This window comes from Hydra vulgaris, chromosome 15 (genome assembly GCF_038396675.1).
Source record: "Hydra vulgaris chromosome 15, alternate assembly HydraT2T_AEP".
NCBI classification, from domain to species: Eukaryota; Metazoa; Cnidaria; class Hydrozoa; order Anthoathecata; family Hydridae; genus Hydra; species Hydra vulgaris.
Genome location: NC_088934.1, coordinates 450,683 through 469,177, shown reverse-complemented (window position 1 = coordinate 469,177; position 18,495 = coordinate 450,683). Strand labels below are relative to the sequence as shown.

At 28.0% G+C, this 18,495-nt stretch overlaps 1 protein-coding gene across 1 annotated transcript; it reads right to left on the bottom strand.

Moving 5' to 3' along the window:
- Positions 1-1,606: 1,606 nt before the first annotated feature.
- On the bottom strand, positions 1,607-9,395 carry LOC136092452 (uncharacterized). Its single transcript, XM_065820707.1, has 5 exons — positions 8,403-9,395; positions 8,066-8,294; positions 6,484-7,989; positions 2,004-2,056; positions 1,607-1,952 (listed from the first exon to the last, which is right to left on the bottom strand). Exons 1-5 carry the CDS (start codon positions 8,756-8,758, stop codon positions 1,607-1,609), a joined length of 2,490 nt encoding a protein of 829 aa, XP_065676779.1. The 5' UTR covers positions 8,759-9,395.
- Positions 9,396-18,495: the final 9,100 nt, after the last annotated feature.

Sequence of the window (18,495 nt, the reverse complement as noted above, 5' to 3'; positions counted from 1 at the left end):
CACCAGACGATTAACGCATGTCTTCAGCTTATCTTTGTTGAATTTCGTATCTATTTAAAATACAAATTTGTCATTCAGTTCCTGATAGCATTGAGCTCTTTCTTTTAAATTTGTAGTAAGATTATTGAAAGTTTTTAAAAAAACGATTGTCTTAAACTCTTCACGTAGACTTAAGGTTCTTCTGATGGGTTTTCACCTAGTAGCGCTTTCTTATTACGGTGTCTCTTTTGTAAATAATCTATGTCTGGTAACAGTAATTTTGCATCTTGTTCTATTAAATCGAATGTGCTAGTTAATCCAAGAAGATAATCTCTAAGAGATGAATAAAGTCCAGCTCATGTATCTAGAGTAATAGTTGCACTTTGCGATTATTTGGAAACAGCATTCATTCGTTGCAAATTTTGATCCCAATATTATTGTTTGTAAAGCAAATTCAAAAGTTTCCATTTTCGATAGTAAATTTCCAGCCTCAGTTCTTTTTTTATGTTTCAAAACTTTCACACTAATTGATTTTGATCAATCCTTCCATTAATTTATTGTAATTCTGGTGAATGGTTTTGACCGAGTCAGCATGAACGCTCCACCGAGTATTCGATAGTGATTTCAATGAACTACTTGCAAATTGTTCCAAAACTCTTCACAACTTTGTAGAAGCAGAGAAAAACTTGAGCAGTTCTTGAACAAATCCAAAAAAATTGATTTCCTCAATGCAGCAATCTACAGCAGCCTCTCCTACCAAGTTAAGAGAATGACATGAACATGGTAAGAATTTTGTTAGCTTATTAAACTCCAAAATTCTAGTTTTCATTCCTTTATATTTTCCAGTCATATTGCATATTGCTGTCCACGGTTACATTTGCTAAATTTTCCCCGGTGTGATTATCGATGTGAATGAAGTTGACAAATCTTTCAATAGGCTCATTAAAAATTTTATCAATGTACCTCAAGATTACACATAGTTGATCTTTGTGACTCCCATCAGGTGTTGAATCTACTGATAATCCATAATATTTAGATTTTATAACATCGTTGCTGATTGATTGCAAAACTTTTCTTGTCATCAATAAGGTTAATTCAAAACATGTATTCTTTGAGAGGTAGTTTGTTTTTCCAGAACCACTGTCGCCATAATTTTTTGTGTGTTTGGCCAATAAAGGATCAAACTGAGCAATCAACTCAAGCAGACCAATAAAATTCCCGTTGCTCTCAGACCCAAATTTTTCATTCAAACCTCTAAGAGCTAAGTTTCTTTCGATCAATGTGAGTTATAGCTGTAATTTGATCAATGATCAAATTACAGCTATAACTCTTCTTACAACCTCTCTCCAGTAGTTTTTTCTTTGCAAATTTTGTTAGGAAGTTGATCATTTAAAATAACCTTGTTATTTTTTCTGTGAAAGTATGCTAATGCAGCTTTTCTGTGGTCTGATGAGTGTTCATGCCCTGAATTGATGCCCCTGAATTTTTCCAATCTTTATATCCCGTTGAAGCTAAAGCACATTTTGAGGGTTCAAAAAGCTTGCAGACAAAACAGAATAAACAACCTAATGCTGGGGAGTATATGAGCCATTCTCTATTTACATTTCACTATTTACTTTTTTCCCCATTAAAAGCCTTTTGAGCAATATCGATTGCGACCTTGATACATCATTTTAGAGGGTTTAAAGTCATAATCTGCATTTTGACATTTTAACGGACCGTTCTCTATCCAAAATTGTATATCTTTAGTTGAAAGAATTTCCCAAAGTGCTGGATCACTTTTCCTATTCAATGGCAAATCGATAGGAAAACATACTCTATCCTTATTGAGTTCTGATTGCTCATTTAAAGTTTGGGTTTTATTAATTGAGTCATGTACAAAATCCAATATTTTTGCCTCTTTACTTATGCGACAGTTTGCAAGATTAGCTGAAGTAGGTGAATTACCATGACATTCTGCTTTTAATAAAAAACTATCAAGTTTTCGGTGTTTCTTTATGTTTTTTATTTATTTATTTTTTTACTTTCTTTTTGCAGCTCCACTTTCATAGCTTCTTCCCATATCTGTTAAAAGGTTCTGAAAATGAACACATTTAATTATTTTAATTGCTATTGCTTACTTGCACTGATTTTACTTAAAGATAACACTCCACTATTTTTTATTATTAAAATTAATTAAAATAGCCGACATAAATAAGCGAAAGTTTGTTAAAAGTAAACAGGAAAACAAACCCTAAAAATTTATGATTACTTTTTTCCCAGCGCGTTTATTTACTTTACTTAAAAGCGTCTAAAATATTGCTTAAGTTTAAATGCAATTTAAAATTTAAAACAATTGCTTTCTTCGATTACTAAGATATTTTACTTAAAAAAGCGTGCAAAATTTTTCTTAAAATAAACGCATTCATTTTATTTTAAATCGAATATTTTAAAACATTATGCACAAATAATAAAAAAAAAAATTATCGACTACCGTTTTTAATATCAATCTGGAAAATTAGTCAGGCTGTTTTGCAAATAAATAATGTTTACTATTGTAAACCTTAATTAATTAGAAAAACAGCCCTAATTATAGTTATTTTCTTGGTTTGATAAGTTGAACTAAGTAATTCTAGGAAATAATATTTTAGTTTCTTGGTTGAGCTTTTAATAAAAAAACGTAATGTTATTAAAAAAATGTCAAATGTTAAATAAAATTGTTGAGTTGATTGTTCGTTAAAGTTATTATTCATACTGATGAACAAAATGTTGCAAAATGCTTTTTGTTTAATTTTCGTCTTTATTCACGAAAATATTAAGAAAAATAAAAAAGAAAAATTTTTTTACACAGTTACTTTTTAATGTAAATGCATGCACTTTCCAAAAATTAAAATTTCATTTTGTTGCAATTCGATTTTGGGACCCCTTTTTACGCAGGGCCCCTAGGCCATGGCGTATTTGGTTACTGGCAACATGTTTAATAATAATAGTGAAATTAAAGTGGATAATATTAGGCTCAAAGAAGTTATTAATGTAATTATTAATAGGCAACTTGAAAATAGTTGTATTTAAGTAAAAGAAATAGGTCTAGGCAAGATGAAATTAATCGTTGTGGAAATGTAAGAAATAAAAATTCTGGCAAGTAAGTTTTCTACCCAGCGAGCAGAAAACTTACTTGCCAGAATTAAGTGCCAAGCAGTGTTAATGTCTGTTAATTTGATTTTACTTTAGACAATTTAGAACAAAGCAAAGTATGAATTTTACTATTTATAGTAATCAATAACAGTTTTGAATTTAAATGATTTTAAATTTTTTTACAATTTCAAACATAATTATTAAATATATTCTTTTTTTTTTTTAGTTGCCTTTGTCATCACTTGATTTGTTTGCTTACTGTTGAAACATGGTTTTAATTTTGTAAATTTAATATGATGTGAAATTTACTCTATTATTCATTAGTCAACAGTTAGAGAGAAGCTGGAGCTTAAATAAGAAATGCTGGAAATTAAAACAAAGGTAAAAATAATTTTGTTTACTGGTTTATTGCGTGTTTTTTTTTACTTTTTTTAACATGCTGCTTTGGAAACACTTTCTTTTTCTCCCTCTCTCTCTCTCTCTCTCTTAGATGAGAGGGATAATTAATAAAACTTTTTTAATTACTCGGGAGACAGTATTGTGTGTTGATAGACCTAGGCTGTTATAGCTATTTTTTATTCTTTATATTTTCTGTTATATTATTATCCTAATTCTACTAACAATAAAATACAAATAATATTTTTTTAATTAAAAATTGTAACTTTTTTTTTATTTCTTTTTTTAAGTTTTTGCAGGCTTTACTTGACTTCCATTTTCTGGTACCTGTGTTGTGACAGATTTTAAAAGAACTTAACTGATGTTAATGCGGTCTTTATGTCGTTAACTATAAGCAATAATATTGCTGATAGGGAGTCAAATAAAATATTATTTATAGATAAATTTGTATTTAATTTTTTAAATAATATATCAAGTTATCAATGTGTTTTTGTTATTAATCATTTAATTACTCATAACCCCTATTAAGGGTTGCTTACTGCTAGTTTTTTTTATTATTGCTACTGTTGTAAGTTTCTACTGTTATTATTATAGTTGTAGTTGTTATTGTTATTACTACTTTTATTATTCCAATTATTATTACTGTATTATTACACAGGTCAACAAAAAAAAATTTTTTCTGGTGCCGAGCAAACAATTTGTTTTTTGTATAACATTTATCATCTTGATTTCAAATATGCAACTCATTTTCCACCATCACCTCAAGTTGTAAAAATAGTTGTAAACATATATAACATTTTCACTTTCAATTAAAGTGCAAAAGCAAATTTAAAATATCGCGAAAAAAATCATATAGTTGGGCCAGTAATGGTACCAACTGTACCATTAACAACCCAACACTTAGCCAACAGTTTATAAAACAGTTGGCTAAGTGTTGGTAAAAGCATTACGTTTTTTTCACGGTACCAACTAAATAGCCAACTGTTGGCCCAACTGTAGCTAATAGTTGGTTATTAGGATCGGTCCAACTATTTACCGACTGTTCAATGTTTACTGGGTGTCGATTTGATAATCATGTTAGTATTTGCATATTTATTTATCAATGATGTTTTTGATGTTTGATGATCAGCAATTTTATCATAATTATTACTCACAAGTTCATTACTTATCATAATTATTACTCACAAGTTCATATTAAGTTCGTGTATTTTCTTTTTTAGTTCCTTGTTCTCGTCAATTACTGAGTTTAATTTGTTTTCAAGTTTTTCAATTCTATCACGGGTGGGCTGCCAAATTTTAAACAACCGGCTCGCTATTATTTCAAAAAAAAACGGTAAATGCGTTGGGGAGAACGGGGTGAGATGGGACATGGGGTGAAATGGGACTTGGCAATATCTCAGTGAAAAATTTAATAAAGCAAAAGTTTTTTATATATGTTATAAGTTTGCAATAGCTTCTTCATATTATTGCGTTTTCAGTTTTATTTAAGTTTTTATTAAGTTTCAGAATTATTTTTTTTTCGGATTATTTGCGAATATGTAAAAATCTAACAATTTTCCTGAATTTTGAAGACATCATTAATATTAAATATTTACGTGTTGTTTGCATATATTTTTATGTTTATGGTTTTTAATTATTCACTATTGTTTTATTTAACTACTGAAGAAATATGATTAGCATATGGCTACGAGAACTATATAAAATAAAGGTTTTCTCACACCTAATAGTGACTTGGGACTGGAGAATTGGGGTAAAATGGGACACTGTTCAATTTTATCATTTTTTTAATTTACTGTACTTTAACTTTTATAATCAATATTTTTGTAATAAATTCAAGTGCACAGAAAATTATGTTTATGTTTATGATAAGATTTCAATGTTTACTTTATAGTAAAGTGTTTTTTATCATAGAAAATAATAATAATTATATTTGATTTCTTTGTTACTTTGTCCGGAAGACATCTTTCACAGTAAGTATTGTCTTAATGCCAATCATTTTTGTATTTTAAATTCATTTTAAATAAAGTTCTTCACTATTATATAATTCTTCACTATAAATTTTTCTTGATTGTAGCGCCTTGGATAGTATTGAAAATTTTTCAAAGATATCTATCATTAAAGCTAAATCTTCAATAAAATGTGTATTAGCTAATTTTTTTGGCTATTCCTGAATTTGATTTGGACTGGATAAAATGTTTATACAACGCTGGGTATGCTCTCCACACAGCAGTATTTGCTCGTAAGCTACAGGATGCCCAACGAGGTCCAAAAACGCGACCAATTTTCATTATTTCTAGGTTCAAATCTCTAGAAATAGTTTCAATTCGGCTTGGTTTTTATTTGGCTGATGATATATCGCATATATTTTGTCTAAAAATATTTTTAAATGATTTACTTGTTTAATGTCGCATATGGAATCATCTAGTGGCAGTGCGCACAGTGTGCCCAGAATGTGGTTTTTTGGAAAAAATTCATAAATCCGTTATTTGTTAATGAAATCTTGTGAAAACTTTAGTATATTACTTTTTTGGGCTGAAGAATCTGATTCTGAGGTTAGTTTTTATGTGTGGGCACTCTGACCCAGTAAATGGGGCAACAGTGGGGGAGGGGGAGGGGCGCTAAGAGTCATGCTCTTACTTTTTTTAAAATTTTCAAATAAACTATAAAATATAAATTATAAAATAAATTTTTTTTAAAAAAAATTTGTCTTCCACCGCCCCCCGCCCTATATAACAAATAGCCTCTCGATCCCCGTGACCAGTAAGCTCATAGCTAGCTAGGTTGCTTGGAAAAGGATATCATATCCAATTCATAATGAAATATGTTTGACTATTAATAATTTCAAGAAACTCATAATGAAATGAATTTGAGTTTATAATAATTTAATATTAAACACAAATATACACAGATATTAATCTTATTGATTTTATATGGTCACAGAAAACATTCTTGAATTATCATTTTTTCTTCAGTAAATATGTTGTTCACGTCTACTTTACACCCTCTTGTGGTATGTCCGAATTTTCCACATAATCCACATTGCAAAAGTCTTTTTTTACTGGCAATAATTGGATGTGTTCTTATCATCAGTCTGCAGTAAATGTCATGTGTATTAATTTGCAAAGACATCTGTCTGGCTTTACAACTTGTTCCTGATTTATAAGCCTTAATGTATTTGTTCCAACTTTCGCTTGACTGCTCGGAGTACTTAGCAATGGGTGATCCACCTGTAAGCATAAACAGTTCCCAGGCATGTGCACACATTTGATGTACGCTGGGGCTGAGCATAGCCCATGGAAATGTCTGTTTATGGAATATCATCAATCCATAACCAACTTCTTTAACTTTATCAGGATCAACTTTTTTGCTAACATCAACATGCTGATTAATGCTAAGTAGTATATTGAACTTAGATAACAAAGTCGAGAAGCTATCTTGGTCTTCTGTTTTAAGAATTATGGAACAGATTGACTTTCTTTCTTTTGGACTAAAAAAACGATCTGCTAATGGTCCATTGTTAGTGTTACCACCACTAGAAGTAGAAGAATCAAGAAGCATTCCTGTTTTTTCACTTACGTTTTGAATAACTTTTTTTTTTGCTTTTTTCAGAGCAGTTTTTACCTTTATGTCCTGCTCAGACCATGTATGGGTTTGTTTACCCACAATGTGATACAAAAATTCCAGACAGTGGTCGAGTGCACGAAGCTTTTGATGCAGAATGGCAAAAAATTTTACATCTGATTCAACTATAGGTTCATGGCATTGTCCATGTCTTTCTGTATCTTTGTACAAGATTTTGCCATTTTCTAGTCTTCTCCAGGTACTGAGCACATCATTGTAATTTTTATCTATGGTGAACCCATGTAGTATACATACCAGGTCATTGGCATCACTTCTGGAACATTTGCAGTAGTGACAAAAAGCTCCAGAATCACCCACCAATAAGTCTACCATTTTGCCATCAACCATACTAATCTCTGTTTTTACAAATATTTGTAACCCATTTTTTGAAAGAATAGGCTGAGTTTCATTTTTAGGCAGTTGACTCAGAGTTGCTTTAAAATACTCCTTAACACTCTCCCTAGTTTCTTTTGCTTTCACTAGAATAACAGGCCTGGCAAAAGTAATAGAGTTAGGGGTTGGATTAGTCCAGATTACTTGGTTTTTTGAATCTTTAATTTCAAGAGGACACCAAAAGGAACAAATATAATTTGTTCCCTTTAAGTCTGCATCTTGAGGATCGGAAAACTGATGACGATAATTGTGATTTCCAGACCCATCAAGTCCAAATTTACCCTCTACATGTATAGAATGATTTTCAGCACAAAACTCGGATATATCTAGTAGAGACTCAACAGTGTCTTTGATAACATTGTTCACAGGGGATGAAGTTTGCTTGTCGTCACTGCTTAATTCTTTTGGTAGCAAAGTACGTTTAAAGGTATCTACATCATTCCTTGTTGGCAACATTAGTTTTGGGAGAAGCTCAAGTCTCAGTTCCTAGGGAAATATACAAAATTTAAACGTACAATTATAAAAACAATTAACTACAACAGTATTTGATTGCATACTTTACCTGATATTTATTTATGGATAGATCCAAGTTGTAAATTAAAGCAATTGCTTCCTGTACCGATATTGTTGAAAGTTTTACTCCTTCCATCTTCCCCCATCTTTTTTCACATCTTTGGACAACTTCTTTTAAGTATTCTGATTTATCTACACCTTGTTCACTCGCATGTTTTTCCACAATGTCCACAAAATCATCCAGAATTTTGTTGTATGTACGTTTTTCAGGTTGATCACTGGATTAAATGATAACGTTTTATGAAAAGTAAAAAAATAGCTACTGGGTGTCCCAAATAACATGATGCTTAAGAAATTCAAATAAATGTCAACAGTTAAACTTTTACCTTAGTCTTTTTGATTTCCGTCCTCTTTTAGCTTGTGGAGCTCCATCTTCTTCTACATCACCCCTGGATGATGATGAGGCTGCAACAGGTAGATTTCCAGGCAGTTTTATCCCAACTTCGTTTCTCCAAATTTCCAATTCGGCCACAAGTTTATTTTGTTTCAACTTTGAATATTTTTTTACATGTCTTTCAAATTGCTTTAGAATTTTCTTGATGTTATCTTTTTCATCTTCTAAAGTTAGATTATGTCTCACTTTGATTGTTTTTAAAATTAGCTTTGATTTTTCCAATGAACTTAATTTGATGTTCAAGGTTAGTAAAATTTCTTCTAATTCTCCTTTTTTTATCAATAACATTTTATCACATGTAATCAACAGGTATTCCTGAATCGTCCGTGAAAGTTTATTTTCATAAATTACGCAACCTCAAATATCAAACTTGTACGAACAAATAAAATTCAAACTTAAATTACTCAATTTCCGGGGATAACCGGACTGTGTAATTTTTACACATAAAAATAGAAAGTCTACATTGAATGAAACATTTGAGTTTGTTTGCGGCCTCCTGCGGCCTTTTTTTTCCTGTGACTTTGTTTTTAAAAAAAATTAATATGTTTTCATATATTTTAGAATTTTTTTAGGTATAAACAAAACTGCACAAAACAAATTTTTAAACTTCAATTTCAATTTTTATTGAAGTAATTCACAAATTAAATATTATTTACAGACCAGGATAGAATTTTTTTTTTAATTTATGGAGTCAATTTTGATATATAGCGTTTCAAAGTTATTGTTAAAAAACAGTATTGGTACAGTTTTAATACAAATATTTTGAGTCAACTTTTTCTTCAACTTCAAACAGCTATAAAAACAAAATGGTTTGATGAATTTATAATTTTTTTTTTGCCATGACCTACATATGTCTTACACAACATAAATTTACAATTTAAAGTGAAAAAATAAAAGGTCAGAAAAATGAATTTTTTCATGTCCTGGGCACACTGTGGTGCGTCTGGAATGTAAACAATTACCTATATTAACACCATTTTTTTTTGTAATTCCAAAGCTGCTTCTATATCAGACAATGGTTTGTTTCGTTTAACAAGACTATAAACTGTGTTGAAAATTTTTACACTAATGTTAATTGCTTCAGAATTGAATATTTTAACTACATTTGGTAAAACTTGTTTGTTAGATTGAATAATTGTTTCTTGAATTTTTAAAATGTGAGCATGAAGTGGAATGTTCTTTAATTTTTTTGCGTAGAGAAATTTGCCTTGTGTCTTTTTTAGTTACATTAGGAATTATTGAACATGAAATCCACTCATTTTATACGTGAATTAGTTTTTGTTTTCTATTCCTAAGGTTTTTATTTTTGAACAGTCTTTACAACCTAATTTGCCATCTTTTACCACTAACCATTTATATTGTTCTGTGAACAAACTCACTTGTATTTCTGTCCAACAATCTAGTAGTTGACTATTGCGTACTGTGCATGATTCTAATGATATTGTAGATGATGCTGATGAACATGAAGCTGATGTTTTGTTTGAAATTGATTGTATAGGTTCAATATCTGCAGAACTTGTTGTTTTCTCAAGTAATTCTTTATTGAGTTTTGTTTTTTTGGCATTTGCAAAGGAAAATAAATTTCCTTGCACTCTCTTCATTTTTTAATTAAAAAAAATCTAAAATTTAAATACTGCCATTATATTCACACAATTTTTAAATTAATGAATTTATATTATTTACAAATAATAATTTACAATTGTTTATTCATGTAAACTAAAAATTTAATTTTACTTATATAACTTACCTTAGCAATTAGACTAATTAATTGTATTTTGTATTGTCAATACAGTAGACAAAGTAAGTTTTTATAGTAAATATAATCTTAGGGATTGCATCTCGAAATTCGAAATTCGAGAATTCCGGAATTCTTTTTCATAATATAGTTTCGAATTCCGAAAATTTTACCTGCGAATTCCGAAATTAAAATTTATTTGTTCGTGCTCTATACAACTTTTAAATTGTGTTTTTGTTTGGTTTCATATAAATGTTCTACATTCTAATTCTATAAGAAGATATTCTATAAGTTCTAAATTCTGTAAGTAGACAGAGAAAACATTCCCAAATTGCAGTTAAAAGTGTCATGTCTTCATTTCATTTGCTGTAATATTTTAAGATCTGGAACAGTGTTTGTTTATTTGAGTACACTCGCGCCTGCCTTGCACCGCATTAGTGCGGTGCAAGGCCGTGACACCTATTCACGTGATACCTACTCGCACCAACCCTGGAGCGGTGTGTATTGATTTATTTAGATCAATAATTAGGTAAGCATTAGAAAACAAAAACTAAGCCCTCAACATTAAAGCAAAAGTTGCAAAATCAAATTCAATTGAATCTATTGTACAACACACCGTCCAGCTCAACTTAACAATTTACAAGTCGGAGCTTTAATTCAAGAATTAAATCTGAAATGAAATTCTTCGAATAGCGCGTCTACTAGTTTTTGATTTTGATTTCGCCATTGAGGGTGGAGTCTGAGCGAGCCTTCTCAGTTGCTGGTAACTTTTGTATAGAAGTTCGATCTGCGATATCTGCTTCTTTAAAGCATATTTTAGACAAATAAAACAATAACTAAATATTATTGAATTGGAATTCCGAGTTCCGAAAAGATTTATTTTCGAATTCCGAATTCCGATTTTTTTATTTTCGTTAAAATTTGCATTCCCTATATAATCTGTAGAAAACAAACAAATTATACAAATAATAAAGTTGTAACAAGTAACGAAGGAATTAATAAAGCGGGCGATACCATGTGTAGTGTGCCGAAGCTTCATAACTTGTGACTCACTCACAAGCACTTCGTATTTTACGTTACGAGCCAAGCACTTCGTATTTTACGTAAGCATATGATGTGTGTATTGTGTTGCGCACATGATATGTTTGCGAGTGTGTGGCACATCAGCGCGATGTGCATATTTTGCATAAAAATACTATTAATATGGCTTAATTTTGGTTTTAGGGTTAATTTAACAAGCGGCCGGCCGAGTTTCGAAAATTTTAACAGCCGGACCGAGTGGAATCGAAGTGGGCTAGAGCCGGACCGAGCCGGCTCCAGCCCACTCCTGAGTTCTTGAGCCATTAAACATCTTTATAACAGTATTTTCATGAATTTCCAAAATATCTTTTGATTGTGCAGATGTAAAATTTTTAGTAGCCATTTCAAATTTTTTTTTTTTGTTGATAACCAGTAAGTAAAAAAAACACGTCCTTTTGCGGTGAATGCAAATGTTTTTTAATGTTATTTGTTACCATCCTTCTTCATAAATAGTTTCATAACTTTTCACAATTACGTTAAAAGTGCTATTCAAACAAGATTTAAATGATTAAGATTGTTCTTTACGCGTCTTCTTCAGCTTTTTAAAGCAAAATATACAATTAGGTATCATTTACAACAAAAAGCCTAGCAACTACTACGCTCAAGTGTGCACAGAAAATTCGGTTGTAAATTTTTATCTATATATATAAAGTGTAATTTGAAGTAGATCAGGTGCGGCCAAGTGCGACCTAGTGTTTTTCTGCTTGTGTAAAGTAAGTATTAAAAAAATGTTCTGCTTTTAAATGGATTTTCTTGAAAAACACTTTGAAAAAAAGCAAGCAAAAAATTAAATTTTCATATTTCTTCTTCTTATTTCAATATATGATGTCAATTGACTAATATAAATTGTTAAGAAATTAAAATTTTGGAAAATTGTCTTGCTGGCCTCATATTTCATTTTTATATAATTTATTTACATTTCCCCCAATATTTAAAAAGGTAAAATATTGCTCTTTTTGTTATAAAATTGATATAATGAGCTCAAAAATCACAGTAGGGAAAAAATTATATCGGTTTTAGAGTACTTGGGGTCTCTAGATTGATTGGTTCTATGCGTTTTATGCTGAAAAATTCGACAAGTTCGATTTGGTTTTTCAAGAAGCGGATGTAAACAAATGTGGTGAAATACATCTTGACACAGATTTTATAATAGTTTTTCGTGTCATAGTGTGTATAAAACACAACGTTCTTTCATTTCAATTATTATTACTGGTGCATACATGGTATACTACGGTAGCATACATGGTATACTACGGTTGCAAACAAATACTAAATTTGATAAGCTTAACTTAGTTAATTTCATGTTCAAGAAGACTTTCACAATTAATATATTACGATTTCTTATTTATATTTTGTAATTACATACAATTACATACTATGAGTTCTAAAATACATGTTGTATTTCTCAATTACATATTACGATTTCTTAAATACAACTTTCATGTTCTCAATTACATCTTAAAAAGGTGAAGAGACTTCAATTTGACGATTAAGTTTGGTTGCAATTAAACTATAACTGAGACTTGACGGTTTTTTTTAATTTTTTTTTCAGTTAAATTTTGCCACTTACTTTGTTTTAAACTACAAAAAACGATTTTCAAATTTGATTATTAAAAAAAAAGACGCATTTAAAAATTTGTCACATTGATTCACTTTCAGTTTTATACTTTTAGGTACAGTTAAATTTAGAAACATGTTTCAAATAAGAATCCTAAACTTATATAAGCATAATTTAATTCAGCATAGTTAAATTAGATAAAAAAACCTGTTGGTTTAGATTAGAATCAATAACTTTAGTTGATAACTTTTCCTTTTTAAGTTAATACGTATAAAACATTAAAAATTAATATATATATATGTATATATACATATATATATATATATATATATATATATATATATATATATATATATATATATATATATATATATATATATATATATATATATATATATATATATATATATATATGTATATATATATATATATATATATATATATATATGTATATATATATATATATATATATATATATATATATATATATATATATATATATATATATATATATATATATATTACCCAAACAAAACATAAATTAAACAAAAGAAATATTTAAAATGCAATAAGTAAAATAAGTTTAAACCATAAAAAAGTTTTAAACTTTCTTTCTATATAACATACAACTCATAGAATAAAAACATATATTTACTATTAATAAGATAACAAACTTATCTCAATTTTGACTTGAAAATGCCAACTGAAATTATAATAAATTATATAAATAATAAATTATATAGTAGAATTTGAAAAATTTTTAACAATTTTTAAGCTTCCTTTTAAAAATAGTAATAAAGTTACTTTTTTTTTATCAAACAAAATAGTAAAGCTTTGATAAAGATTTAAAAAATTAAATTATATTTATTTAATTAAAAACTTGTTTTTCAAGTTTTTCGAACAGCTTCTAATATTATTTTTTGTTAACATTGTATCTGGATCGTTGATACCTAAAATTTCAGTTTGTATTTTATCAACAGAATAATAAATTTCTAAAGCTTTCTTACATTTTCCCATATTGTTCAAGCAGCTTGCGATATTATGTTTTGTTCTCATTATATTTGGATGGCTGATACCTAAAATTTCAGTTCGTATTTTATCAAAAGAGTTCAAAATGCCTAAAGCTTTATTATTTTTTGTATATTTTTCCATATGGTAAAAACAGTTTGCGATATTACTTATTGTAGCAAGCGTTAGTTCATTATTTTCACCATAAATTTCTGTATTAATACTTTGAACAGCTTTTAATAATTCGATTGCTTCTTCAAATAAACCTTTACATACTAATAGTTTTTTAATAGATATTGTCATATCATGGAAGGTTTTTGAAATTTTTATTTCTTTGTTTGAAACATATATATAAAATGGAAAGCAGAATAGTTTCCGTAATCTACGCGATCTTTTACTTCCTTCAAATCAAATCTAAAATAATTTTCAATTAAACTAAGATAACGTATTTGTAGTTGAATTGTACTAACTAAGATAACGTATTTGTAGTTGTAGTTTGGAAACAGCAACATAAAACCTTACCTCCTCCATTTACTGATTTTTTTACTTATAAAAAAAATACTCGTTACCAACTTCGATCAGCTAAAAGCTTCAAATTATCTATACCAAAACATAGAACTGTTTGTTATGGACATGAATCGATTAAATATCAGAGCATATGCACATGGAATAGTCTCCCCTCACAGTTAAAATCTCTCCCTACATTTTCCAAATTCAAAAACAGTGTATTTAACTTTTTATTAAACAAGTATTCTTCCTAATTTCTATGCTACTCTACTGCTAACTATCTACTATCCATCTTAACCTTATTCACTTCAATGCTGGTCTATAACTACTAATAATTGATCTTTTCTAAAATTCTTTTCTACTACTTTCTTCATTTCAATACTGATTTATTACTACTAATACTTGCTCTTTCTTAACTTTTTCTCAAATTAATATCATTATTCTATTTCCAACTCTCACTATTATAAATATTGCTATTTTTTAATATTGTTATTATTATTATTGTTGCTATTGTTGTTATTATTACTATTTATATTATTGTTATCATTACTATTATTATTATTATTATTATTATTATTATTATTATTATTATTATTATTATTATTATTATTATTATTATTATCATTATTGTTATTACTGTTATTATTATTATTATTATTAATAGAATTGTTATCTTTATCATTTGTATTATTATTATTTTGATTATTATTACTAATAACTGGAGTTTTTATTATTATTGCCAATTATTATTACCGATACTTATATTACTACATTATTTACAATGTTGTTACTGTATATTATTATAATCTACTTCTCTTTTTTGCTATATTTTAATTAGGTATATAAAAGTCTTTATTCTAGATAGATGTATAAAAGAAATTTGAATTATGTCCTAAATTATCAAACTTCTTACTTAATTATTATTTCAAAAGTTTTTCCTTTAAGTATTGTACTTTTTTTTTTTTTTTTTTTTTTTTTTTTTTTTTTTTTTTTGTGTGCGTTTTTTGTGTTTTTTTTGTTTTGTTTTTTAGTTTGGTGTTTTAGTTTCTTATTATGGTGTTTACTTAAAATTAGTACTTGTACTATATGTAAATATTCCATGAAATGTAAATCTATTTCAGAATACATTTAATTTAATTTAATTTAATTTAATGAATTTCTATTTTGAAAACATCTACGCGTCAGCTGAGTCAGTTCGTGCATTGTATATTTGTTATCACCGAAACAATTTAGTTACGCATAATTAATTAGTAAACGAAAGGTTTTATTTATTAAAAGTTCATCGCTTATTTTCATTTGATTTAACATTTGGAATATAAATTATTTATATTTTGACCATCGCAATGAAATAAACAGTTTAGTAATATTATTGAAATAAGGTTACTTTTTTTTAATTTGAATAAAACCAAATTGATTGCTTTTATTGTAGACTTTGATTCATCTTCAGAAGGAAAGTTATCAGAGTCTAATATTTCTAAAGGTTTCAGTTTATATAGATCAACATATTTTTTTATCAAAATTTTATGTATATTTATATATTTTATTGCATGCGTTATCTGCAAATGGCTGATAACCAAGCTCTTTAAGTAAGTTATTTATGTTTTCATCGGTGTATTTCTTAATATTATTTTTTACATAAGCGAATGCATCTTCATAAGAAAAAATATCAGCAAACATTTTATTTACATTCTTTGACCACCCTCTCTATTGGAAGGTAATTATTGTAAATGTGTTCGGTTTCCTTGAAATGTGCATTTTCAAACTTTTAACACTTTTATCGTCGATGTCATCAAAAATATATTAAGTTTTTACATTTATGTAATAGTTGTGAACTTTTTCAACAAATAAATCTTTGTTAAAATCACCTTTCGAATCATGAACTGCCAATCTTAATATATAACGGTTTCTTATTGAAGTTTGTAACTTTCCGCATGCTGCGTCTATCCAGACAATGTTTTTAAAAAAGCTAGAATAAATTTCACTGTATTTTCTGGTAGTTTTTGTCTTTCCGACATTCCACATGGTACTAAAGAGAACTTTTTTGTATCTCGTGAAAAATAACGATAAATTTCGTGAATTAGTTTTTTTGCGTTGAGCACCTATTATTGAATGAAAAGCTATTAGTATGCAAGCTCATTTTAATATCTCAGTTGGATGATTTTGCGCCAAACCAGCCAATATAACGAATATGTTGAAATGAGATAATTTGACGCAAAGTTTAAAGTCTGTAACAAAAGCCACTAAAAAGCACGAAAAAATTAAAAGTAATTGCAGTTCAGTGGACTTAAAAATTTTAATCATAGTATTTTAGTGTTTGCAAAGAAACACTACATAAATTATTTCTTAATATAAGCTAATTTTTTTCAACTTTATCATAATTTTTTTCAACTTAATCATTCATTTATATTAATATCATTTATTTATTTAATGATTCAATTAAAAACAGTATAAAACATTATAAAGTTTTAAAATAAAGTTAAATGTGATACTGTAACAATTTTATAAATTTACAAAGCATAGTTCTATGAAACCAAATTTTATATAAGGATCTTAGAAAACATGAAAAAAAAGTTATGTAAAACATAAATTAATTGTTGTTACTCATGAGAATACATATAACAGTACTTAATTTTGTCCGAAGTTCTTATTTCAACTGATTTTTTGTGGTTAAATTTCTTTCATAAATAAACATTTCCTACTAATGCGTATTTTAAACTTTTGATTTTTCATAAAAATTTATTTTTATTTTTTATTTTTTGTAAAACTTAGTTTTGATTCAACAAAGCTTATATTTGTAAAATACACTTACATAATTTAACAAAGCTTATATTTGTAAAATACAGTAACATAATTTACATATATATATATATATATATATATATATATATATATATATATATATATATATATATATATATATATATATATATATATATATATATATATATATATATATATATATAATATATAAAAATTATGTTAGTGTATTTTACAAATATATATATATATGTAAATTATGTTAGTGTAATTTACAAATAGAGCGCTCAATGTTCTTAAAGAACAGAGCAATAATAAATTAGTAAAAAACACTTATCTAACTTTTATCTTCTACTTTAAGTTTCACCATTGCTGGATCAGCAGGAAGAGTAAGTGCATTTTCATGAACTCTTCCTGATGATCCAGCAATGGTGAACTTAAAGTAGATAAAAGTTAAAAAAGATAAAAGTTAAAAAGTGTTTTTTACTAATTTATATATATATATAATATATACAGGCGCGGATCCAAGGGGTGGCCATTGTGGCCATGGCCACATAGTTTAAAGTCAGAATAATTTCTTAGAAAATTCATTTCGTATCAATTAAATGTCTTTCAAAATTTGTGGTATAAGATATAGAAATATTTTAGCAATATATTAAGGAAAATATTATAAAGACGTGCAAAATATTTTTTCGTCTAAATAGTTTAAAATAAATTACGTCACCTAAAGTTAAAATTTGAAACTTTGCGCAAATGATTTTACTTTCAAAACTCTGCGAACGAGAGCTACTTATTTGTTAAACCATTATTTAAACTCTGCGTGACGTACTTTACGTGTATAACCCTTAACAGTTTATGACCATAGAGATTAAATTTAACGGTAGCCAAGTTAGTTTTTGGTTGTTTTGTTGAAGAATTATCACTAAAAATTTATTTGCGTCTGCCGAAATTTACGGAATTTGGCTATAGAGATTTCTGCTGTGGCCACAACGGTCCCTATTATACGTTACCGAGGTATTATTCTATTATTAAAAGCTGTCAAATAAATATTAAAATATCGATCTTTCAACCGTGAAAATAAAACTTGGCCACATAGTTGGTTTTAACGTGTCCGATTTGGAAAGACACTCTGTTAAATATATGATTACATATTAAGGTTTTTTGTTCGCTACCGTGAGATTACCATTAATTCGTTTTCCTTATTTCTTCTGGTTAGTGCTGTCACGGAGAAAACTGTCCGTTGAAGTAAACTGTCCGATCGGACATTTTACTCCGGAGTAGAACGTCCTAGTTTGGAGTAAGTTGTCCGACCTAGAGAATAGTGTAATTTTAAGAATTGCGGCTGATTTTGTACCATCATTTCAAAAATTAATTTTAAAA